Here is a 27,503-nt window from a genome sequence, read left to right as displayed (position 1 = left end):
TGAGAATTTTTAGGAGTAGTATGTTTCTGATGAGTAATACTGCCACAGAACAATTATATAACAAAGACAACTTATGTCTAAGCCATTAGTCAGGGCTGTTCTAGGAAACACAGCTGATTTCCCCAGGGAGGCACTCAGTGCCGAGAAGGTGAGCACAGGTGCACAGGCCTGAGTTGGAGCACTGAGTCACCACTCTGCGGTGGCATTTCTTAGGTGGACCTCTCAGATGCCCAATCCAAGTAATATCTGTTGTTTTTTGTTCTAAGTATCCAACTCAAAGAGAATTCTCACGTCTTTTTTCTTTAAGCCACAGCTGTCATCACGCTTGTTAGACAGGTTTCCTTCCTGCCATCACACCCAGCCCTTAGCGTTCCAGCTGCCGCTGTGCTGAGCACATTCACCTGAGAGCCGCACAGAGCCGTGCAGGACCAGAGCAGGACCACAGCAGCCAGAGGCTTCCTCTTCCTCTGCCAGCGCCACAGCGCTGCTGTCTGCACACCATGTACAGGTGAGTGGACATCTGCTTGCCCACAATCCTGACGTCACTAAGATTGACACCGGCTCCCCAGGATGACTCCCACCCATGGTTACAATATAACAGCTGAGTTTAGGGGAGAAATGTGTAGTTTTTGCACAGTGTTCTAAACTTTATGTATGGGACAGCTTTGTCACAAATGTACTTGTGTCTGGAATCTATAGTTTGGTGTTGTAACTGAGTAGTGCTTTAGAAGGCAAAGTACATGTGATTTTTAATTCCTGTGGGTCAAAATTAACATGAGAGTATGACTTTTGTAAAATAGAGAAAAGGCAGCAAGAGAACATTTTCCTTTCTCATGAATCAAACACTAAATGGCTGGTGACAGTGACGATCATTATGACTTTCTCGTACCTGTTTAACATCTCCTTTTTCTACAGTGCTTTTGTGAACATCACCCTGACCCTCACAGTATTGCCTCACAGTCTCTGTAGAGCACATTTGAATCCATGTATTTTTATTTGTTAAATGTTCATGAACCAGAAAATTATGTATAATTATGTATAGACAAGGGCTACATAGTATTTATTTTTAAAGTATTTACTAGATAATTACATTAAATGAAAGTCATCATTTATGGCAACATTTTAAGAACTCTTTCAGCTTGTAAGGAGTTTATATCAAAATACACAAAATATAGCAAAATTAACTGAAACTAATATAGAACAATTAATGTTCAGATAACTGTGAAATATCACTGTATACCCTACACAAATATTTCTCTAACATGTGTATTTTGAATAAATAGTTGAGTCCTTAAGGCAAATATGCGTATGCATACTGTATTTATGCCTATATTCACACTATCGATAATCACATTAAAATGTGCTTAGAACACACTGTGTGCTTAGGACACACTGTGATTAAGCATTCTAAGACCATTTATTTGAACTAAAGTGAAGAATTTATTATTGTGTGATTTCTTCTCTACTAAAGATGTTATTTTAGTCAAGCCCCTGATACTTTCTTATTAGCCAGTGTCTGATCCTCAACGAATGAGGGGCCACATACATTTGAGCGAGAAAAAGCAGCAGGAGGCTGTTCTTTGTTTCCGTGGACACAGTCACAGCCTCTGTGCTGGGTGGATGGCATTTTTCCTTATAGGGCTCCTCCTTCCTTTCCTTCCTCATTTTGACACTTCTGTGAAGCCCTTACCTGAAAAACTGCAAAGGATTAAGGCGTCGTTTCTAAGAAACCCTTATTACCTAGGAAGGGTTCAAGCCCTAATTCCGGGATGAGTCTGATCATACACTGAGCTTGGAGAGATTGAATACAGGTTGGACTGGCAGGTGCATTGGAGAACACCTCAAGGAAGTTTGTGGTGGCATCTGGGTACCTGAGTTTTTAATGACTCTGAGGAAAAAGGAAACAATAGAAGTAAAAGTTTTATCATTTAAATATACATTTCATCAATTTCAAATCTTTTCTTAGAGTTAATCATATAGGATGAAATAGAGAAAATTTCAGAAGAATCTGAGTTTCCGATCCTGGCCAAGGAAGTCTTATGAAGCTCACGTCCAGGAGGTTTCCACAGCAGGGTGTTATTTAATTTTTGTGCCCCCTGACAGAAATTTCTTTTGTGATTTGCCAGAAGAATTTCTAGCATGGGCTATGAGGAATTGGCTAATAGCGGAGTGATTTTTCTGCCTGAGAAGTCTCTTGGTCATTTTTAAGCAGGTATTTAATCTATGTCATGGCTTGCAAGATCTTTAGGCTATGAACTAAAGATAGCTATGACCCAGAGAAACACCTGAGCTGTGACCAGAAATAATTAAAAGGGAAAAGGGGGTTGGAAATGGACACCGTAAATTCTATAGAAATTTTAATGATATAAAACACATGTATAGGAAATTAAGAAGTCATTTCATTCTTTTGCTTTCAAACTATAGTGTCTGGATTAACTCTAAGACATTTTATTTGATTCAACTTTTTTATTTGATACAATTTTAATAGATTTAAATTTCCTTTTGTTTTCATAATAATACAAGTTCTGAAAACAAATTGTAGAGATAAAATAAAAATTTCCGCAATTTATACAAACACCTGTTTTGAGTTAAAGCTTTAAAAATAAACCCAGTCAAAACAAGAAATGTATAAACATATCTTCAATTAAGATTAGGAAAGAAGTAATTAATCACAGCCCAGGGGAGACAGAGCAGTACAGACAGGAGGGAGGTGAGGAGGAAAGTCCAGTAGCCAGGCCCTGGGCCGGGGCAGGGCTGAATGCTCGTGGAGTGGGCTGAGTGCCACTAAAAGAGCTACAGTATTTTAAATTCGACAGTTAGGAAACAAACACTCATTTAAATGCTTTTGAGAGACATCAAGAAACAATACTGTAAAATTTAGGAAGGATATGAAAAATTGAGGTAAATTAATTGTAATTAGGATGAAAACAAATGGTTTCCTTGGAAAGATAAATATTAATTTTGTACAATATTTTACATACTAAAATAAGCTCTGTGATACACTGATTAAGTTTCACAACCCTGATTAATGCTTGATTTTAAGTAACTCCTAACTTTATATCTCCAGCTGTGGTTACCAAAGTCTGACATTTCAAATTGTGTGCTGGAAGGCTGGGCACAGTGGCTCACGCCTGTGATCCCAGCACTCCGGGAGGCTGAGGCAGGTGGATCCCTTGAGCTCAGGAGTTCAAGACCAGCCTGAGCAAGAGTGACACCCCATGTCTAGTAAAAACAGGAAAACTTTAAGGGAAGCACATGGTTTTGTACTTTTTTCCTTCCTCCTTCCCTGACTCCTATGTTCCCTCTCTCTTCCAATGTCTTTTGCTGCTGCTATCCCTGAATAGTGGAGCCCCCAGGGTGTCTCAGATGCTTTGTCCACATTCGCATCCTTCTCTTGCAGGCCTGTCACAGCGTCCCGGGCATCCTGGCCTCTCTGGCTGATTGTCCTCATTACGTTTGGAGTGCTGGCCATCCTAGGAGTAACTATTGGTCTCCTGGTTCATTTTCTGGCAGTAGGTTGGTAAAGAGCATACATTTATTTATTTCATTTAGTTGTAATCTTTATTTATATTTCCACAAAAGATCAAGAAATAATTGTAAGCAATGGATTTTCTCCCTTCAAAATGGTGTCAGCCACCCCAGACCCCCGGGGTAACTGCTGTCAGCCTGTGCCAAGCGCCGTGCTGCTTACTGGTGTGTTTTAATGTGCACAGGTAGACACATGGACATCCACACAGAGACAGGGGCACAGTTCACTCTACCAGAAGAAGCTACGTGCCTCACATAACAATTAGAACGTTATGATCCTCAACGTGCAGAGGAGAAACCAATGATAATGAATTTTGACTAGTTGTTTCTTCATAATAAAAACATTCATACAGAAAAAATCCCTTTAATATAGCTTTTAATAAGACTGTAAAAAACACAAGGAAAGTTTTTTAAAGAAACTATATATTCTAACTTTAGAAATGGTACCATTTGTACCCTACTATGAAAGAGAAGAGAATCTGCACACTTGTCCTTCGCAGATTCCTCTCACACTTCCAGGGCTTTGTCAGAAATATTATTCTTACCATACTGTCAGTGTTTGTAACATTTTATTTTGGTTTGGAATAAAAATTACTGCAGTTGTTTAGTTTGAGTGTGTACTTACATGGGGGTATACTCACCGTCATCCCTTTGTGGCATGGCCACGCCTGAGTGCTGCTTTTTTCCTTCAAAGCTGGATATGTTCAGGGTTTAAAGAAGTCAAGTGGTTATTCAGAGCTTTTTATGATAAATGCAGACTCCTCAGCCCTGGTTCTCATTTCTCAGAGCAGCCACTTCCGTGCTGTTGATTATCAATGTCACTCCCTCTTAATTTTCCAGTTGTTGGCATTACTGTTCATTGTCTCCCTCAGAAGAACCGAGACTCTGTGTGCACTCACACCTAGCTGTGTTCACTGCCTGATGAGTTCACATCCTGCTGTGTTCACACCTTGCTGAGTTCACTCCCTGCTAAGTTCATTCCCTGCTAAGTTCACACTCTGCTGAGTTCACTCTCTGCTGTGTTCACTCCCTGCTGAGTTCATTCCCTCCTGAGTTTACTCTCTGCTGTCTTCACTGCTTGCTGTTTTCACACCCTGCTGTATTCACACCCTGTCACACTCACACCTGTTGAGTTAACTCCCTGCTGAGTTCACACCCTGTCACACTTACACCCTGCTGAATTCACTGCCTGCTGAGTTCACACCCTGGCACACTAACACCCTGCTGAGTTCACACCCTGTCACACTTACACCCTGCTGAATTCACTGCCTTGCTGAGTTCACTGCCTGCTGAATTCACACCCTGTCACACTTATACCCTGTTGAGTTCACACCCTGCTGAGTTCACTGCCTGCTGTGTTCACACCCTGCTGAGTTCACACCCTGTCACACTTACATGCTGCTGAATTCACTGCCTTGCTGAGTTCACTGCCTGCTGAGTTCACACCCTGTCACACTTATACCCTGTTGAGTTCACACCTGCTGAGTTCACTGCCTGCTGTGTTCACACCCTGCTGAGTTCACACCCTGTCACACTTACACCCTGTTGAGATCACTCCCTGCTGAGTTCACTGCCTGCTGTGTTCCCTCCCTGCTGTGTCCACACCCTGCTGAGTTCACTCCCTGCTGAGTTCAAACCCTGTCACACTTACACCCTGTTGAGTTCACTCTCTGCTGTGTTCTCTCCAGTCACATTCACTCCCTGGTGCATCACACGCTGCTGTGCTCACCGCAAACTGCTTTCACAGGCTGCTCTTCAGCAGGTATTTTAGGATTTCTCTTCAGTAGCATCCTGGGTTAAACTTCAACTGCCTGTTGGATTGTTGGGTTCAATCCTCTAAATCAGCAGTTCTCAACCTGTGGGTCACAACCCACAGGAACTGTATCAAAGGGCTCCGGCATTAGGAAGGTTGAGAATCACTGCTCTAAATGCTTAAATACCATATTTCCTCTTTACCATTTATTCATCCTGTGCTACTGGACTATATACTCCAGGAGTACAAGGGGAGGTATACATTTTTGACTGCTGACATGCCTGAAAAATGCTTAATTCTATTCTTACCCTTAATTAATCATATAGATTTCTAGACTTGAAAAAGATTTCCCCGTGAATTTTGATGCTGATGGTCTGTTGTCTTTTTGCTTTCCATGTTTTTGTCAAGGAGTCTGATGACATTTTGATTCTAGATTTTTTGACTGAAGTCTCTTCTTCTGCTCCTGTCACCTGTATTCTGAAATCTCACTGGATTTTTTACTTTATCTCCAGTATTTTGAAAATTTCTGGTAATGTGACATGGCATAGACCTTATTTTCACCCACTGTGCTAGCATTCAGTGGTCCATTCCAATCAGGAAACTCAGACTGCAGTTCCTGGGACTTTTCTTGGATTATCTCCTTGATAATTTAGTCTGTCTCTGATGGGCGTCCTGAATGTGGTCTCAATTGTATCCTTTATCTTTCCCTTTGTATTTTCTCTTAGTCTTTTTTTTAAAGTTGCTTTCTTGGTTTTCTCAAATAAATTTTCCAAACTTTCTACTAAATTCTTTATTTCTGTCATTACATATTTAATTTCTAAGATATCTTTTATTATCTAAATAGACCTTTATATAAAATCTTGATCTTATTTCTTTTTAATTAATTAATTAATTTTAAAATTTCCATAGATTTAGGGGTTGAAGTGGTTTTTGGTGACATGGATGGATTGTATAGTAGTGAAGTCTGGGCTTTCAGTGCACCCAACACCCAAATAGTGTATGTTGTACCCAGTAAGTAATTTTTAATTCCTCAATCCCTCCACCCTCCCCTAAGTCTACCAAGGCCATTACTCCACTCTGTGGGACCATGTTCACCCATCATTTAGTTCACACTTACAAGTGAGTATAAGCAGTATTAGTTTTTCCATTCCTGAGATGCTTCACTAAGGATAATACCTTCCAAAATTATTCAAGTGGGTGCAGAAGACACTATTTAATTCTGTTTCATGGCTGAGTTAGTATTTCATGGAGTCACCCTAGTTCACTCATGGCCTTACAGGCACTTAGCCATATCTTCGCTTGTTCTGCAATAAACATATGGGTGAAGGTGTCTTTTTAATGTAATCACTTCTTTTCCTTTGAGTAGATACCCAGTGGTGGGATTGCTGGATCACATGGTCAGTCTACACTTACTTCTCTGAATAATCTCTATGCTGTTTCCACAGAGGTTGTACTAATTTACATTCCCACCAGCTGTGGAGCATTCCCTTTTTACCACATCTGGGGCCAAAAATCTATTGTTTTTAACTTTTTACTAATGCCATTCTGTTAGGGATAAAGTGCTATCTGATCATGGTTTTAATTTGTATTTCTCTGATGATTAGCAATATTGAGCATTCTTTCATTCTTTCAGCTGACTTTTTTTTTTTTTGCAGTTTTTGGCCAGGGCTGGGTTTGAACCCGCCACTTCCGGCATATGGGCGGTGCCCTACTCCTTTTTTTTCTGAGATAAAGTCTCACTCTGTCACCCTGGCTAGAGTACCCTGGTGCAAGCCTATCTCACAGCAACCTCAAACTCCTGGGCTCAAGTGATCCTCCTGCCTCAGCCTCCCAAGTAGCTGGGACTATAGGTGCCACCACAACACCCAGCTAGTTTTTCTATTTTTAGTAGAGACAGGGTCTGGCATTTTCTGAGGCTGGGCTTGAACTACTGAGCTAAAGCTGTCTTCCTGCCTCAGCCTCCTAGAGTGCTAAAATCACCAGGGTGGCCTGTGCTGCTGATTTGAATATCTTCTTTTGCAAAATGTCTGTTCATGTCATTTGTCCACTTTTTAATAAAGTTATTTGGAATTTTTTGCTGATTTGTTCAAGTTTCTTGAGGATTTTGGATATTAGTCCTTTTTTTGATGTGTAGTTTGCGGATATTTTCTCCCTTTCAGTAAATAGTTTGTCTATTTCCTCTGTTAATTCTCTTGCTGTACAGAAACTTTCTACTTTAATTAAGTACTGTTTATTTATTTTTATTTTTGTTGCCTGTGCTTTTGAAGACTTAGTTCTGAATTCTTTGCCAAGGCCTATATCTAGAAGAGTTTTTCCTAGGCTTTCTTCTAGAATTTTTATGGTTTCAGGTCTTACATTTAAGTCTTTAATCCACCTTGAGTTTGTTTTTGTGTATGGTGAGAGGGAGTGATCCAGCTTCCTTCTTCTGTATGTGGTTATCCAATTATCACAGCACCATTTACTGAATAGGGCATCCTTTCCCCAGTGTATGTTTCTGTCTGCTTTGTTGATGATCAAGTTGGGTGTAGTTGTATGGTTTTATTCCTGGGTTCTCTATTCTGTTTCATAAATATATATGCTTACTTATAGAACAGTACCATGCTGTTTTGGTTAATGTGGCCTTATAGTATAATTTGAAATAGTTAATGTGATGCCTCCAGATTTGTTCTTTTTGCTTAGGATTGCCTTGGCTATTTGAGCTCTTCTTTGATTACCTACAAAATTTAGTACTGTTTTTTTCTAATTCTGCAAAAAAAAAAAAAAGAAAGAAAAGAAAGACATTGGTATTTTAATGGGAATTGCATTGAATTTGTACATCACTTTGGATGGTATGGACATTTTAAAAATACCGATTCTTCCAATCCATGAGCATGGCATGTTTTTCTATTTGTTTGTGTAATTAACAATTTCTTTCATCAGTGTTTTGTAGTTCCTTTTGTACAGACTTTTTATCTTCTTGGTTAAGTATATTTCTGGAGGGTTACTTGATTTCTCAGTTTGGCTGGTATTAGTGTGTTGAAGTACTACTGATTTCTGTCCATTAATTTTGCAACCTGAGATGTTAGTGAATTTACCAATTCTAGGAGTCTTTTGGAAGAATCTTTAGGATTTCTGGATATGATATCAAATCATTAGCAAAACACGAATAGTTTGACTTCCTCTTTTCCAAATCAGATCTTTATTACATTCTCTTGACTAATTTCTCGGCCCAGGACTCTCAGACCATGTTGAATGGAAGTGAACTGAGTAGTTACATGGAATGATTTCAATTTTTTTTCAATTAGCTAAGATTGGTTTCATGGCCTAGTATACAACCTATCTTGGAAAATGTTCCATGTGCCAAAGAAAAAAATGTATAATCTGCTTTTTGAGGGTAGAATGTTCTTTCAGTGTCTGTTAGGTCTATTTGTTCCACAATAGTCCCATTTAAGTCCAGTGTTTCTTTGTTGATTTTCGGCTTTGATAACTAGTCTGACTAGTACTGCTACACAGAATTAAATTAAAAATAGGATATTAGGGCAGCACCTGTGGCTTAGTGGGTAGGGCGCTGGCCCCATATACCAAAGGTGGTGGGTTTAAACCCAGCCCCAGCCAAACTGCAACAAATAAAATAGCCGGGTGTTGTGGCAGGTGCCTGTGGTCCCAGCTACTGGGAAGGTTGAGGCAAGAGAATCGCCTAAGCCCAGGAGTTGGAGGTTGCTGTGAGCTGTGACGCCAAGGCTGATAAAGTGAGACTCTGTCTATACAAAAAAAAAAAAAAATAGGATATTAAAAGAGTTGATTTTCTTGTTCTAGGATCTTTTCTTAGTCTTACATGTCTTAGATATTAAACAGTCAGTTTATCCACTGGCTCTGGGAAAAATACTCCCTTTAGTTGCCAACTTATGTATGAATTTACATTAAGGAATATTTATGGCTGCTGAACAATGTAATAAATAGAAATAATTATGAATCCAAAGAACTGAATGATGCCTTATGAACACGGAATTATGCAAGAGAAGTTGAACAGTTTCAAGGTCTACTTTTTGCAACTTATGATAAAAGCAAAAAACTACTATAGTAGACCTTGGTCTTCACAGTAAATAGTACATGACCACAGAGAAGCTAGCGAAAATTAAAAACATGCATTTGTGTGTCATTTTAAATCAACCCATTTTCAACATTTTATTGAGAACTTTCTGACTTCTTTTTCCATCATGTTCCTCACTATAAAATGTTTTCACATTTATAATATATTTTTATATTGTGGTGTCTATCACTGCATTCATGTAGAATTTGCAGTCAAATAATCAACTTTATCACTTAATAATATCTTTATTAGCATCTCGTATAATGATTTCATCCATATTCAGTCTGTGTTTTCCACAAAATGATCTTCAGAGGCAATGATCGCATTGCAAACAATATTAACATTTACTTAGTATCTATTATATGTTAGGAATTCTTAAATAGTATGGAGCATATTTCATAGATGCTTAATATTTATCACATATTTTAGAGATGTGTCATATATCAAGTGACTTAGTAGCTATACAAATTTAGGAAAAAATGCAAAGACTTAGCTGTGGGTTTAGAAGTCAGATAGATTGAGTTTTGATCCTTGGCTCTTCTTAGTAGCTGTAGGTTTTGAGTAAATTACTTAGTCTTTCTGAGACTACATGTCTCCTGAAAAGTGAGTATATTTCCTAAGGTCTTTCTAAAGTGTCTTCACATAGTAGATACTTAAATAGTACTATTTTTATTCATAAACACACAATTGATTAGATAGAAATATGATTATAATATATATTTTTGTCTCAACCAAAATGTAACTATTTCTGAACTTCACCTGATATATACAGGGGCTGTCCAGAAAATATCCAGACTTGTACTATGAAAAACAGACATATATGGCTGGATACTTTTTGGACAATCTATATCTCTCTATATGCCTATAAATTATTGGCCTTATAAACTGTTTCCACAATCCCTGGATTATCCAATCAACTGTATCAGAAAAATTTACAAGAGTTTATCAATATCTAATATGATCACAATTCATACTAGTTGGTTTACTATGTAATCTGTATTTATATTCAAAGTCCATTTAATTTAAATAATTCTTGAATTTTTTTTATCTTAAAGAAAACAGGACCTACTACTACCAAGGTAGCTTTAATGTGCTGGATATCCCATATAATAGAGATTATGAAAGGGAAACATCACCAGAAAATAACTATCTTAGCAAAATTCTTGAGACTAGGGTAAGTTAGAATTTTCCTCTATTTGTTTCAATGTTAATTCTCTGAAATATAAATATATTATTGGGATTTAATTTTGACTCTATGTTCTCTTTGAGCAGATGGATGATGCATTTCAAAGTTCTAGCATTTACAGGCAATATATCAACTCTCAAGTCATCAGACTGGTGTAAGTATCTAACACTACCCATCAGAACAGAGATGAACCCTTCATACACACCATTACACTTCAATGTTCTACATAAAAAGTATTTCTTGATATCTTATAATCATTAGGCAATAAGCTTCTAATATCCCACATTACCCTAAGTGCCAGACTTATTGTTCCATAAAACCAAAGTAAAGATCAAGTCTGCATAGCTGAGTTCATTAGACGCACTGGGAATGCCTTCATCTTCAGACTGCAGACTACTCATCCTTCTGGATTTCTCAGTTTTTATGTCCAAAAAACATTACACAGTAGGTGATCTGATGCTCTGGCCTTTTTTTTAGCAGCAGCGCCCTGTTTTCTTCTGTCTTTTTACTTGCAAGTTAGCTAAGCACGTTGCAGAGCTGCCCCTGGAGCTCTTAGTTGTAGGGTGGAAGAGAGCACATCTCTGCCAGCCTTTGAAGACCAGGAAAACCTTCTCGTCACCATAACAAGAAGTAAAATAGCTTTGCCATGTTCCCTGCATGTGGATTTGGGTGCCAGGGAATAGTGGAGGGAGCTCTAGAATAAGGGACTGTCAGACTCCGGCCTTTGCCACGCAGTAGCCCAGAGTCTTAGGCAAGTCACCTTATCACCTTTAATCCCTTATTCTACTGATGACATGGTAATAACAACGCCTGCCCTGCCTTGCTTTTGGAACTGTGCTCAGGACAGAAAAATAGTGCACATGGAAATTTTTCAAATAAACACATTTGAAATGCAGGCAATTGCTTTTACCTCCATCAAGGCCATAAGACTATGTTCATCAGACTATGTTACTAAGTGTGCTAACAAATGTGATCACAAAGCACACAGAACACAGCTGGTGCCTAATAAATGCTAACATCATCTTGTCTCAACGGCTGTCGGTGGCGTTGTTGAGCTGAACCTTCGACTTTCTGAGGAGAGTATCCAGGCTTCTGAGTTCCTAGCAGGTCCCTTTGCAATAAAATAGACCAGTAGCTGCAATCAACTGCAATCCTATTCTACCTTCATGATGTTTTCCTTGGCCAGAAATGCACTAAATACTCACAAGATTCGAAGCATTCAGCAAAGTATGGCAAGACAGACCATGTAAAACACTTGCCAGATTTTCATGATAAATATGGGAATGTTGCCACATGGAAGTGCAGTGTCCGTCCCTTCACTAGGTTGGGTACTGAGCAGTATGACAGCCAGGCTGCCTTGGGCCACCCTGGAATTAAACTGTATTGCTGAAGCTGAACACTTTCAGGTATGGCAGGCATATACTGAACCAGACCTGGATTTCTTCTTGCAAGTGGCTAGTAATCGGAAGCCAGACCTGCTTAGTCTGTGTTCCAAGGTGACACAAGAGTTTCCTTGTAAACCCTGGAGCTAACACTCAAGCCCAGATCTCTCTAGCTTTAGAACCTTCGCTTTTACTTGGAAGCTACACTGTTCACCAGGTTTCTTGAGTTTTGTAGGTGGGATGTTCTGGAGAAGGATTCAATGGGAGGCAGACTAGATAGGAAGCCGTCATAGATTGTTGTGAAAATTATGGGAGTAAATGAACTCATCGGGGTAGTATATCAACCAGGAAGTGGGGATAGAGAAAACATGTAGCATAAATTGAGTATTTTAAAACAGCATTTTATTCCTTACCTTTCTCCTGAATATTTTCTGATTTGAGATTAGGATTAAAGTCTACCTTTTTCAGTTTATATATGGATATATGTAAGAGAGTATATGTGTGTGTGGAGAGAAAATGTGTATATCATTTGTGTAATATATATATTACACATTGTATATAAATTATATACAATGTATATACAATGTATATACAATGTATACAATAAATTATATACACATTGTATATAATTTATATACAATGTATATAAATTATATACAATGTGTAATTTGGATATAAACAAATACATAGGTATATACACATCCACATAGGTAGATGTAGATATACATGTGTACATATATATTTTAAGAGCAAAATTATTTTAAGGAGTGTATACAGAGGGTGCCAAAAATGATTACGCATTTTAAGAAAGAAAAAATAGCTTATACTCAAGTCACATTTGATTTCTGTGATTACAAGAAAAACAAGATACAATATATAAGATAAACAAGATATATCTTGAGTATTAACTATTTCAATGAATTTTTTTTCCTTTTTTAAGATGTATATACATTTTTTGGCATCCTCTCTGTATGTGTGTCTGTGTGTGCATATATGATTATTAAGATATTTACAATTTTGGGCCACTGCTTTCTAACATTTTCACTGGAAATTATGTGAAGAACATATGCAAAATATCAGATGAAAACCATTCAGTAGTTCTCATGTGTTCCCATTGAAACCTAACTTTTCAATAAATTTATCAAATTACCAAAAAAAATAAATAAATACATAAATGCTAACATCATTGCCATGCAATGATTGTGGAGAATTCCTCCTCCTCATCTCTGCTTGATGATGAAGGAGCAATAAAAATACATTAGGGTCCAATGGTTATGTCACCTGTCTGTGAAAATTTCTCTGACTAGTTTAAGTAAAAAAATGACTCATCTTTCCTATTAATAACTCCAGATAAGATAAATACCTTATTGCTCCTGCTTCATTAATTATAATCACTTATATACATGCCTTATTCCCCCCTAAAAGTCTGGAAATTCCTTAAGGATAGAAGCTGTGTCTGTAGCCATCACCCAAGAAATGACTGAAGGACCCGCTAATGGGCACACTTCTAGGTGACATTTCCACTGGTGCCTCAGGCTTTTCACACCTTTTCAGATTTACAGAGCTGCTTGTCCTCTAGACTAAATAATGTGGCTGCATGCACCCTGTCCCAAAGTAAATGCAGGCAGATGGGTGACTCTGCACTCAACCCAAGGCTAAGGCACAGTGCAGACCTGAACAAGGCTAGAAGCAGCCACGGTGGTAAAACTCAGGAAATGAGGAATAAAATGCTATTTTTGGTGACATATAAAAACTTCATGTTGTTTCCAGTCCTGACAGCAACAGTGTGATTGCACACATATGGCTGGTGTTCAAGGGCCCCCGGTCAATGAAAGAGAACACAAGAAGAAAGGTCGAAAACATCCTCCGTCAGATGCTGAGGGGCCACGTGGGGTCCTTGACGACAGATCCCAATTCTCTGAGGCTCCAGGGTAAGCTGTGTGCCATGAGCACCTGTCACTCCTTCATCCCTAACACACCTCACAGGCAACAGGCACAAGGCTGACATCTGATATCTTTAAAAATGACATCCTTGTTTTACATCAGAGCAATTATTTGTTTTCTTCATGAAAAACACATTCAAACCACAATAATGCCATACCTTACGGTTGGCTCTGGGGCAGCAGCTGCTTCCCATCCTCCTGCAGATGCCGATGCTTCAAACTGTCCTCACAGGCTGCTGCTCTTCAGGGAGCCCCTTTGACTTTCAGAGCACAGCACTGCAAGGCACGTCACCTTGCAAAAATTATTTTTATGTACTGACAAAAATTAAGTTCATGTGTGGGGCCTCCTCTTCTACGAGACCCTCAGTTGTCCAGTTTATTGTGGGATTCACTTACAGTTAAATAAAAAGAGGCCTTTCACACGGAGCTGTGAAGACAGCCCTTCTGGGTCCTGGATTCACAGATGGTGAAAGAACAATTCCAATGAGCCAGCATTCCTCCCCTTTCTTCTGATGCTTTATACTGAGAGTCCAAATTGTTTCTGGACCCTTCTGCCCTGGTGGACAGGGTATCTCACTCTATGCCCCAGGGTGGGCAGTGCTAGGTTTTAAATTTACTCTGGCTTTTTTGTTTTATTTCAGAAATCAGTAAGGTTGATGCCGAAAAGATTATCAACAGCCGTAAGTTCAAATGCTTTTAAATTAAATATATGAGATGATCTAAAACATAAACAATGACAATCTGTTAACAGCCAGGCACCTCGTAGGTAATTTACACATAATAATTCATTTAATTATATATAATAATTAAATAATTAAAGGCAAACTGGAACATAAAAAAGGAAATAATCGCCTAAATTCAAACTCGGAGAGTCTGGGTACATACCCCCGTCCGTAGGACGTAGCTGTGACTCTGTCTTTGTTCTGGGGACACCGCGGGGTCTGCAGAGCTCCCGCGCGGGTCGCCCGTGGGTCGCCTGTGTGCCCTTCAGCCCAGGATGCTGGTGGGCGGAGCCGCAGGTGCACCGCAGCGGCTCCCTGCTGCGCGGTAAAGCGAACACGGTCTGAGCCGCAGGTGCACCGCAGCCGCTCCCTGCTGCGCTGTAGAGTGAACACGGTCTGAGCCGCATGTGCACCGCAGCCGCTCCCTGCTGCGCTGTAGAGTGAACACGGTCTGAGCCGCAGGTGCACCGCAGCCGCTCCCTGCTGTGCGGTAAAGCGAACACGGTCTGAGCCGCAGGTGCACCGCAGCCGCTCCCTGCTGCGCTGTAGAGTGAACACGGTCTGAGCCGCAGGTGCACCGCAGCCGCTCCCTGCTGTGCGGTAAAGCGAACACGGTCGCTCTTCTGCACGCACAAAACTGCCCTTTCTGACAGGCTGCGGTAGACGGGCCAGGATGTCGGCGACATATGACAGGATCAGGGGCGGCTCCACCGCGCAGGAAGGAGAGTGGCCATGGCAGGCCAGCCTCAAAAAGAACGGCCGGCACTACTGCGGGGCGTCCCTGGTCGGGGAGCGGCACCTGCTGACTGCAGCCCACTGCTTCCAGAGGTCAGTCCTCGCCCAGCCCCGGGAGGGGGCCACGCGCTGGGCGGCTGCGGTTTCGCCGGTCACCCCCATCCAATTATTAGTTGCAAAAGTATCCTGATTCAGAGACAGATTACACGGTAAGCTAGTCCTGCCTTACCAGTAAACGCGGGAGGAGCTGTTCGTTCTCGACGCTAGTTCCACCTCTTATCATCCAACCGTCTTCAGATATTCTGAACTGTTTGTGGTTGTTGAACCACATCATCCCGCTTCACAGCTCGCTTCCTCCCTGCACACGGCTCCTCCCTGTTTTAGGCAAAAATGACTCATTCCTACGGTCTTCTTGTAAAAGCTACTTAACCTAAGAAAACTTCCCTTCTCCCCAGCTCGTCAATTCTAGTTCCTCGGTTTCGGCCGCACTAACTATATGCACCACCCTTCACTGATGATTATAACTCCCCAGGGTTTATACTCATCTTTCATTAGATTTAAACTTAAACTCCCTGAGAGCGTGATCAGTCTTCACTCCCATGTCCCTGTGTGTGAGAGCACAAACAAGACGTCAAATAGTGTCCCTGCTAATGGACTACCCAGCAAGGAAATACTCATGTCATAAGGAGAGCACAGTAGGTGCAGGGTGTATTTCTGTTATCTTGAAATAAATGCAAAATATATGATTTATATGTTTCTTTAGGACAAAAAACCCAAAAAACTATACTGTCAGCTTTGGCACCAAAGTAACCCCTCCCTACATGCAACATTACGTTGAGCAAATTATCATTCACGAAGGCTACATTGAGGGCCAGCATCACGACGATATTGCAGTGCTGGTGCTCACTGAAAAAGTTTCATTTAAGAATGATGTACACCGAGTTTGTCTTCCCGAAGCCACAGAGATCTTTCCACCAGGTGAAGGAGTCGTTGTCACAGGCTGGGGAGCACTTTCATATGATGGTAAGTACAGAGGAAACAGCATTCCCTGTGAAGTCAAGAGCCACAGCACACTGAGGGGTGGAGGCACCAAGTCCGGGCCCCACTGGGCAGCACGCCCAGGACGTGCTGTCTGTGCACGGAGTCAGGGCACCACTCTCTGCCCACCATGGAGCACACCAGGACATGTTATCTGTTCACAGAGTCGGAACACCACTCTCTGCCGGCTGTACAGACACCCAGGACGTGCTGTCTGTGGGGCCTGGCTGTGTGCGCTGACTTGGTTTCAAACACACCAAGGACACTAGTTTGGTTGTAGACTCTCCCTAACCTGAAAAGCCTACCTCTGGTTTTTCAGAAAAGTCTCTGGTCCAAAGATATAAGAAGAATGATATGGACAGAAAGGCAGGGCTAGAAAGATGTTTCAGACTACAGTTTGAACATTTCTTTTTCATTCATTCAAGTGAGGGAACTGAGGACATTTTTTCATGCTAAAAGCAGCCTGTAGTCAAGCAGGTCTCACCCAGAGGACAGAGTATGGCTTCCGTCCTGCTCCCTCTCAGCTCTTTCGCTGAGAATGTTTACCTCCTTTAGGTGAATACCCAGTGTTACTGCAGAAAGCACCCGTGAAGATCATCGACACCGACACTTGTAATGCTAAGGAAGCGTATTATGGGATGGTGCAGGACACAATGCTGTGCGCTGGGTACCTGGAAGGAAATATCGACGCCTGCCAGGTAACTCCAGATGTTATTCACACCGACTCATAGTATGTAAATAGCTGCTGTTATTTTATAAAAATCATCAATATGGAGACAGTTCTATGCTTCAATTAACTTTCACTTTGACAATCCATTCAGTCTCTCTTAACTGTAGCACTAAAGTAATTTTTTTCTACATGCAATATGTGTTTTTAAGGATTTAGCAAACACTCACGTTGGACTTACTCTGAGTCAAGCACTGTTCAAAGTCCTTCGCAAATATTCATTCATTTACTCCTTATTACAACCATTACTCCCATTTCAAAGATTAAAAAAAAATTGAGGCATAGGAAATTAACACTTATGTCACACAGCTAGGCATGGACAGACAAATCCAGGCTGTCAAGCATTGCAGTCTGCCCTCTTAACTAGGCTTAGGGAGTTCTCAATTACTTTTAGTCCATTCCTGGATTTCTCCCCCCTTCTCACTCCCTCATGGTTAGGTTCTGGCTACTTTTCTCATACATGAAGCTCTGAACTCCAAGTATATTCCTACCATAGGTCTCCAAAGCATTTCTGTAGAACGAGACTTGTTGCTTATTGGATCATGGCTCCAAATTTAAGGCAAACCCACCAAGTCCCAGGGAATGACCCTGGTTGGTCACAGCTGAGGTTGAGAGTGACAGAGGGATTTATACCAGGCATCTTCCCACAGTTCCCATGAAGCTCTTATCACTCACAAAGGGTCACCTGGTCTTATCACTTACACTTATTTGTGTAAGTTAAGTATCTGAGAAGAAATTCTCATGATGATAAATATTCTTTGTTTTTATTTAGGGTGATTCTGGAGGGCCACTAGTTCATCCAAATTCTCGAAATATTTGGTATCTTGTTGGAGTAGTGAGCTGGGGAGATGACTGTGGTAAGATCAACAAGCCGGGGGTCTATGCACGGGTGACTGCCTACCGAGACTGGATCACCTCCACGACGGGCATCTGAGAGGGAAGCATCTTGGGGGGTTTGGTATGAGTGGATGGGTGAGGCAGGTGCACGGAGGGCACTCCCCACCACGCGCGCTCCCTGTGGACCGCAGTCCTCCACACCACATTCATGTCCTCACTCCCGATTTCTGTAGACATTGTTCTCACTTTGTGTTTTTAGTTTTCTTTTTGTACTCTTCAAAAGTATTCAGAACTCCTAAGAACTTTAATGTAGGTTGTATTTGTTATAGTACCATATTAAAGATTAAAACTAAAAAAAATTAAAGTAGTTATTGAATTTAAAATAATAATACACTCATTACATGTGTTAGCATAATATAATTTTTATTTAAAACCACTTCCAGGACAACAAAATGAAAAACTGGCATTATGTTACAGTTTTGCAAATGTCTTTACCATCTGTCTCAGCAGAAGATGGCTAAATTCTCATATCTGCTTCTTCATTTGATCTATTGTTTTGGTTGAAGTATATGAAGAAAATATGGTTTTACACATTAATAACTGAAAAGGAAAGAGTATGCCAATGGTATTTTCAGATACATGTAGTGTTCTCCTTTGGAAACACCCAGAAGGCAGTGAGTAGTCGTTTCTTCCAGTGAGGCTTTACATCACTAACTTCCTGTGCTCTGTTGTATTTGTCTCCATTAGTATATCTTACATTTTGAACTGCATAATTTTGTAGCAGCAGTCTGTCGTTCTGAAAATGCTGATTCACTGAGTTACGTGGATATTTCAAATGCTGACACCTTTCACTATATAGTTTAAAAAAATCCATTCATTAATGTTAAGTCTGATCCCATCATAAAAGTATTTGAAGTTTTAGGGGCTGTCATGTTCACAGGGGCACACAGTTTACTACAGTCCTAATTTTCACAATAAATCCTGAATTTTGTTATTAGCAACAAATTCCCCCAGTTGTTTTCCTTCTGACTTTGTTCATCTTTAAGAAAATATCTGCCAGGTACTTATTCTAAATAAGCATAGTTTCTTAGTCATTCTTTTCAAATAACATGTTGTTCCATGACAAAAATGATAAGCCCAGCTAGCAAATCATAACATTGCTCCCGTGTGTCTACCCGAGACCAGCCTTGCAGTGTCTCCTAACTGCTTCTCATCTAGTCATGGGGAGTGTCATAAAGACATGTATGTACTCAAGGTCTAAGTTTAATAGCACTTGTAATTTTTTATGTTTTATGTAGGGTATTCTTAAACAAACTTGGATATTGTCCCTGAAAATGTAAGTCACTGAATAACAGTGATACAATGACTTCTGGTCAGTGTGGTGCCACTGCCTTTTCAGCCATTATTGTTCTTGCACCATCAGTTTAATATTAGACACTCCTTGAAAGGGTCTCAGACCTTCCCAGGGGTGTGCACAGAATGTTCTGAAAGCCCCTGCCCTATGGTAATTACTTTAAAAACATCTACATAACCAATGTCCACAAAATAATTTCATCAAGAATCAATCGTGTGTGTGCTCCTGGTGGTGAAGCACGTGAAAGATGATGGGAGGTTTCTCACAGGCACTTTGTAGGATGAACTAAAGGAAAACAGGAAAAGATTTCTCCGTGAAGGGTGGAGGAGTTTGGGAAGGGCACTCAAAGCAGGAACTGTGTCCAAGACTGTGACTGAATACGCCATCATACATTAGTCAGGATAGGCTAGATCTCAATGTGGTTAACACACACCTACATCTCCACAGCTGAACACGTTAAGATTTATTTCCCACCTACATCCAGGTCAGGAGGATCAGCAGTGGAGACTGCTTTCATACCGCAGCTCTGTCCCCAGTGTCTGTGACAGGAAGAGCTGCTGCCAGGTCCACTGAGAGTGGAAAAGGCTCCTGCTGGTGCTCCTCAGCCTTCCTCACAACTCCTCAGTGGCCACTCTTCGCACTGACCAGAGAGCACACGTGGGTATCTGGAAAGCACAGATTTCTCTGGCCTAACCTAGTTCCTTAAAGCAAACCACTGACACTATTTTCTACTCCAATAAAGAACACATAATTTCTCTTATACCACGTAATCCTCCAGAATGACAAGGGTAGGCAAGTCCACACAGCAGTTCCAGATCAAGCCGGGCGGGGAGGTGCTCATCAGCAAGAATTCTTTCTGGCATAGCGATCACAGCTCTGGGGAGTGGAAGAGAAAAAGATAGGTAATACTATGTTGGGACGAAAAGCCTCTAGAATTACACAGTTTTACATGACATAATGCTAAGAGCATAAAAGTTAGGTAAAACTGCTATGTATTTTGTCCCTACTGTATAAAATATGAATAGAAAAAAAGACTAGAAAGAAACACAGGACAAGAAAAATTATTTTTTAACTGAGTTTTTTAGTGGCATTATGAATGATTTTCATATTCTAGAGTCTGTATTAAATTTTCTATAATCAACATGGTCATAATCTAAGGTAAATAACTTAAAAAATTCTAAATTAAATTATGCATTTTAATCTTTAGTCATTAAATATTGATAAGAGAGATTCATAAACAGAGTGAGCATATTTCCCCCACCCTAATTTCTAACATGTGGTTAAAATCTAGTAATAAGATTGAAATTTTTGCATTGAAAAATTGGGAAACTATATGGTTGCATAACCACAAAAAGCCGCAATCCTGTAATTATGTTTCTTCCAGTTCTAATAGGACATATTTGTACATGATAGATTTATCATTTATGTTTGCTCACCACAAATGTGTTAATGAAATGTGTGTTAATCTGGTTTTTATAAACTGAACGATTTTTAAATTAGAAGACAGTTTGATATTTAAATAAAAGCTTTATTTTGAATTGTTTTTATTTATAAAACATAAATACACTTACATATTAGTTTAAAGATAATAAGCCTTTAAGTATTACCTCTGGCACCTGGGCTTCTGGTTGCTCCTGTGAGCAGACAGCGCCTGTGTCCGCCGCTCTCCAGCAGGCGTCGCTGTAACCCCGGCTTTGGGCCCCTCGTCCCGCGGCGTCAAGCTGGTCAACCTGGACTTCCAGGAAGGAGCATGCGCAGTCCCGCGAGAGGCCGGCGAGCCGGCCGAGCGAGAACGTCCCTTGCGATCCTACTCCTGGTGGATAAAGAACAAAAGCCAAGACCGTGTGCGCGCGCTCTTCAATTGGCACCAGCCCAGGGACAGTGTTCGTGAGGATGACATCACATGTCGGAAGGGTTAAATTTTTGGAAGAAGCATAAATTAATTTAAATTAAAAAAAAAAACATTTTTGCAAAGGACATAATCAAGTTCCATGATAAGCATGGGTAAAGTAATAGATTTTGCTCAAAAAACATCTAGTGGCGAGAAAGCACAAAGTAACAGCCGTGTAAACCGTGACAGCTGTCAGGGTCCAGCCCCACGCTGCGCCCGCTGCCTCCTCCGCCCTCCAAATACTCAGGGTTCCCAAAACTTAGCAATCGCCTGAGGCATGCGAGTCCTTTCTCTGTTCACTCATTTATTTAACGGCATTTCTGTTCTTGAAAATTCATCGTCACCTCTATTTTCTCCTTCCTCACTTCTTTGCCAAGTCCTACTTCCTAGCAGTCTCTCTAATTGTGACTGACTTATACAATGAAGCATAACGTTTTCAATCTTACCTTCAAAGTAAGATAATAATCTGAATTATATTAAAATTCCCAGTCTTACCTATGAGTTCCTCCTTTAGCAACTCAATAGTCAAAATTCTAATCTCTTTCAAAGCCGAGATCAAATTCCATCTAAAAACAAAACAAAACAAAACAAAACTTGTTTTTAAAAATTATTCTCTCCTTTCCAGTTCCCCAATAGAATATTATTTGTATTTCTGTTGGGACACTAATCAAAGTCTGTCTTGTATTAAAATAATTTGTGTATGTTTCTTTCCACTTTCTCATTTTTATCAAGTTCTGAGCCAAAAAGCACATTGAGAACAACAGATGCTTAACATGCTGAGTCAAACATTATGCTGATAATAGAAGCATCTTTACACTGTGCACCGGCTCTTTTGTGTGGGTATTGATTGTATCCACTGAGAGAGCACAGGCTTACATTTTAAACATTTTAAAGATCTGTATAAATCCTAAGACTTGGCTCAATGATGGGCTATAAAAAGGTATTGTCTTTCAATACCTACTACAATGTTTTCCAGATTAAGATTTGGTTGATGAAGCAGTAAACTCCTTCTTAATAAACTCTAATAAAAGCCCTTTTCGCAAATTCCATTGTTAAAGGAATTCTTGGACTTTTAAAATAGAATTTTCAGATTATCTCTTATATAATAGTAAAATTAAATGGAAGAAACAACCATGTATCTCCAAAAGTAGCTTTTTCTGCTTGGTTCTGCTGTATTTTCTTTGACTAAATATTGGCCCTAGACTAATAAAATGTTTCTCTGGGGCATCTCATTTGAAGGGCTGCTAAGAGTTCTGCAGCAGAAAAGACAACAGATTTGACTGAAATACTGGCATGGGGATGACAGGTCATTAATGGTTGTGTGTAAAATAGTCTTATAAAAATTCAAAAATAACACCAGGTCATAAAAATTCCACTTAGAATTCTCACAAGTGTATTTCCAGTTTACTGACACCTCCAGGCCACTTATAACTCACCCACTCCTTCCCTCCTCTTTCATGCAAATTGATTGCAAAAGCTCAGGTACCTGAATCATAGATTTGTGAGAAACATTAGAAGTCACTAAACTTAACTTCTCACCCAGTTGGTAGAAGCCTCACTCTTCATTCCAGCACTACTGACAACAGGGTTCGCCTCACTCAATGCTGCTCATTTCATTTTAGATGACAAAGTTTATAAAATGCACTAGCATGCATACAGCTGTTACTTGTGTAATTTTTAGGGAAATTTCCTAGTATGATTTCTCAGCAATGTTGATGGTATTTAAAGGATGGAGCTATTGCCACTTATTTATTTATTTTTACTTGTTTTGGATTTATATGAGGGTACACACAATCAGGTTACATCGTTTGCATTTGTAAAGTAAAGCCTGAGTTGTAATTGTGACCTTTACTCAGGCAGTATGCCATTTCACCTGTTAGGGCAATGGTTCTCAACCTTCCTAATGTCGCGACCCTTTAATACAGTCTCTGTGGGTCATGACCCACAGGTTGAGAACTGCCATGTTGGGGAAACTTACAACTCACCCTCCTTCAATTTAGTTGAGTTTTTCTCTCATGTGAACACACTGTTGTTAATCTATAGGTTTCGACTTAGTTCTGAGCACATGTGATGCTCGTTTGTCTATTCTTGTGATATTTAGGAGAGTGCTCTCCAAATCCATCCAAGTTGATACAAAAATAGGATTCCATGGAGTACATGGACCACAGTTTCTTAATCCACTCATGTGTTGAAGACACTTGGGTTGTTTCCACATCTTTGTGATTGTGTGTTGTGCTGCTATAAACATTCAAGTGCAAATCCCTTTGTGGTGATATATATATCACCACATATATATATATAGAGAGAGAGAGAGAAGGGAACACTCCTGCACTGTTGGTGGGACTGCAAACAAATACAGCCTTGATGAAAAGAAGCATATACATATATATATTGGTGGGTAGATACCTTATAATAGGATTGCAGGACCAAATGGAAGTTCTACTTACAGATCTTTAAGGATTTTTCCTTACTTCTTTCCATAAAGACTGTATTTGTTTGCAGTCCCATCAACAGTGCGGGAGTGTTCCCTTCTCTCTGCACCTACACCAGTATGTGCACCATTCTCACTGGAGTCAGGTGATACCTCAAAGTAGTTTTTATTTGCATTTCTGTAATAATTAGAAATAATGAGCATTTTTTCCTGAGTTTTTTGCCATTCATCTGTCCTCATGAGAAAGGGCCTTGGGAAAGAATTTATGAAGACCCCAAAGGCAATCATTTATCAAAAATAAATGTGACCTTATCAAGTTAAAAAAATTCTACACAGATAAGAACACAATTAATAAAGCAAAGAGGCAACCTTCAGAGTGGGAGAAAATATTTGCATACTATGAATCGGACAAAAGGTTAATAACCAGAATTTACAAAGAACTCAAGCAAATCAACAAAAAAAGAGGAAACAACGCTATCAAAATCTGGGTGAGAGACATAACCACATATTTACTTTAAGGAAATATGTGTATATATAAATATATGACATATGTGTGTATATGTATGTATATAATCTGTACATAGCCCAACATTTAGTATTTAAGCTGCATATATTGTCTTTACTGGCATTTGGTCAAAAAAAAAAATTCTGCCATGAGCACATTATAGATATCAGGGTATTGTCATTCTCTTGGGTTTTGCAGCATGCCACTGACAGTGCACTTGGGTACTCTCCAGCACACGCCTGCCGCTGTGTCAGAGCCAGGCTGCTCTAAGAAGGTTTCCTGGTGATTTTCTGCAGCTGCTTGTCCCAACTTTCTTTCAGTCCTTTTGTCATCCTGATACACATGGGATTTTTTTCAACTCATGATTCCTCCCCAATAAACATTCCTTAAATCCCCAAGGAAAGTAAAAGGGATCCTAATTTTCTCTTCTTTTCTTTTTTCAGTAAACACTACCATTGTCTTCTTTTCCCTCAAGCCCTCTCCTCTTCCTAGAGCCCCTCTGTGGCCTTCAGGTGTCCATCTGCCCCGGGCCTGCAGTGCTGCCTGCACCGCACATCTGCTCTGCCACTGCTCACGCCATCCATGCACTGAGACCCGCCTTCCTGGGAGGTCCATTCACTTGTCCTGCCTTTGTCTTCAGGATCGATGATACAGTAAAATCAATCCCTCTTCTCCAGGTGGCTACTCAAGCACCATTCCTGTTTGTTAGGGGTCAGGAGTACCAATTTCCCAAACCCAGTGGACCTGGTTCAATTTACTTGGCTGAGCTAGAAAGTTCAACCAAGGTATGGCAGTAATTGAAAGTAAAGATAAGTGGAAACTGGAAATAAAATTGTAGTAGCACAGGCAACATGAATAGAGAGCAAAGTAACCTGCACAAGTCTCAGTGTAACAAAGAGAAATTTTATGTAAGAACACAGAGAAAGCTTACAGCGCCTTCAAACAGAGTCAGGAGTGGGTCTCTCTCATGACGGGGGAATGGTGAGAGAGACAGTCACAAAGGCTGTGCAGAGGAACAAACGCCCTCTTTCCCTCTGTTTGAATGTTGCTACAACTCTTTCCCGGGCCTCTCTGCACCTCCAGACATTATTGCCTTTCTGTATTGGTCACAGATTATTGGCTCTTTCTACTAGTCATTGGTCACCTTTCATTACTGGTGTGGTTACCTCACACCCATGTTCTTTTGGGCTCTGCAGACTTCCCTGGTCAGCAAAGCCTGGCTTTGCTCCCGGTGTCCCTTCTCACTGCCCTCGTGCCCCTCATTCTGTTACAATTTGCTTCATAGTGTGGAAAGAAATCTGATGTTATGTTGTGTATTTGTTTATTCCCCAGTTCTTCTTTTTGAATATAAGCTACTATGAAGGCGAAGATTTGGTGGTATTCACTGCCGTCACTCCAGCCACTGGGCCAGTGCTTACACGTAGAGGGTTTCAGTAAACACTTACTGAAAAGACGGACAGGGTCACGAATACTAGTGTCGCATGCACACTGCAAAGCAAATCAATTAATTATGTCTCATGCAGTCATTTTTGTCTTCTCAGTGAATAATACAAATTAAAAGAGCATTAGAAAATTCTTTACTTCCTCTTTATAGCCATTGTTGGCTCTTTGCCGGAAATGAGACTTCTTAGTGAAAAATGAGATGCTGCTGGATGACTGGGCCTAGGGCAATGAGGTACGTAAGAGGAAACAAAAGGCTTTATTCTAAATGGCTGCAGCTCAAACACATGAAAAAGCATTGCTTCAAGGCACTAGCACCTAGCACAGCTCCTCACTCCAGTGCTCAAATGATAAAGACATCAATCAAACTTCTTCTAACACCCAAGTTAAACCTTTAACACATTATTTAAAATTTGGTGATGTGTGTGGTCACCCCGCTGCCCGCTCCTGCACTACCAACACATTTTGAACTTGTACAATCTCAAGACAACGTAAGTCATGAGATCACCTAAATGTGTAGTAGGGACAAAATCTGTTCTAATATGCTAATAAATCAGATCATCAAAGGACATATTTAACATTTGGTAAGACACAATCAATATATAGTATTATATCAGAAAATGTATGAATTTTTGCTATCAGGGTCATATTCTTTGAGCCCACCTTGTGTGCTTGGTTTCCCTGCCCCTTTACTCCAGCATCTGTAGGTCAATGATTGTAGAGGAAAAGTTGACAACTCCACTAAAATAATTAATGCATCTAAACTTTCCTTTCCCAAAAGTTTGATAAGGTTGTTTTCACCTTATTTTATTCTTGTAAGAACGATGGAAATGGTGGCCATGCTAAGTGCTTTTCTTCTCCTAAATCTTGCTGTTACTCTTTAAACACAGCACATTAGCAAGTTTGCTCTGGATATTTGATGTGGAATGCATGGTATGTATTAACATAAGTCCTGATAAGAAGCAGGCAAGCAGGTGCACACAGAGTAACCTGTTTAACTCTGTATTCTCTTGTTGCTACATCAGAGTTATTTCTGACATGTCTATCAGTAAAAAATTCTAAGCTCCACCTCTTGAAATTCAAGTAAGATATTTTCAGCACTAGCGACTTGAATAGTTGCATGTGTAACTCACTTCCACCCACTACACTATCTGCTACCTACAGAGGGCAGAGCTGGACCCAGGGAACGTGGTGCAGCGCTCCAACCTCCTCTCCTCTCTTGGAGTCCAGTGAATGTGGTCCTCTGCTCTGTCCCTCTTTTGTCCTCAATCCACCAAGTATAAGTAAACCAAAAAAGATCCTTACTACAATTTAAGCTGTTGTTAATCCTTTCAAATATGTAAGCAGATATTAGGAAAGCAAACTGTCTAGATTTTCTAGAAAACAGAGCCTAAGGCAACAGCAACAACAAAACAACCTTACTTTATGTGGTAAGTTTCTAGGGAAGAAGGACTGAGAGAAAGAGAATGAAAGAACAAGAAGGGATGGAGAGAAAATATAAGGACACATTATCAATCTGGCCAGAGGCTCGCCAAGCTAGTGGGATATCCTCAGAGAGTCTGTATGAGCTTCTGTGTTTCTGAAGAACCTGTCCAGGGAGAGGAAGGGAGAAGAATTTATCCACCTTCCTCTATCGGCCATTGGAAAAAACTCACCCATGGCGTATTGACTGTGACACACTTTGGGGTCACATGTGTACCACCCGGCCCCTCTAGCAGCTGGTCCTGCTAGTAGATCCCAAAACAGCACTGACAGCATCCCGGTGGCAGTCAGGTTGCGCAGCGAGCTAGTGTGTGGAAGTCAGTTGGTGACACTCACACCTGTCCATGCGGGGGCCTCACAGACTGTTGGGCAGGCGCCAGCCGGGCAGGTCAGTGTCCTCTGCAGGGTCTCAGGTGCCTCTTCCCATCTTTCCAGGTGGGAAGCAGAGACACTGAGTCGAGAGCAAGGCAGTATCTCATC

At 40.4% G+C, this 27,503-nt stretch overlaps 1 protein-coding gene across 2 annotated transcripts; it reads left to right on the top strand.

The window, feature by feature from the left end:
• The first annotated feature begins 164 nt into the window (after window positions 1–164).
• LOC128583621 (transmembrane protease serine 11B-like protein) lies at window positions 165–21,855 on the top strand. 2 transcript variants are annotated; one of them, XM_053588385.1, is made up of 10 exons: window positions 165–508; window positions 3,401–3,516; window positions 10,406–10,524; window positions 10,623–10,690; window positions 13,689–13,849; window positions 14,503–14,541; window positions 15,237–15,411; window positions 16,082–16,341; window positions 16,912–17,054; window positions 17,856–21,854. In XM_053588385.1, exons 1-10 carry the CDS (start codon window positions 501–503, stop codon window positions 18,015–18,017), a joined length of 1,251 nt encoding a protein of 416 aa, XP_053444360.1. In that variant the 5' UTR covers window positions 165–500; the 3' UTR covers window positions 18,018–21,854. The 2 variants fall into 2 exon arrangements, with proteins under 2 accessions (XP_053444360.1, XP_053445161.1); XM_053589186.1 differs by lacking the exons at window positions 165–508; window positions 10,406–10,524 and having other exon boundaries at window positions 3,409–3,516; window positions 17,856–21,855.
• Window positions 21,856–27,503: the final 5,648 nt, after the last annotated feature.

This window comes from Nycticebus coucang, chromosome 1 (genome assembly GCF_027406575.1).
Source record: "Nycticebus coucang isolate mNycCou1 chromosome 1, mNycCou1.pri, whole genome shotgun sequence".
Lineage (NCBI taxonomy): Eukaryota > Metazoa > Chordata > Mammalia > Primates > Lorisidae > Nycticebus > Nycticebus coucang.
This window is presented reverse-complemented; position numbering and strand designations above follow the sequence as displayed.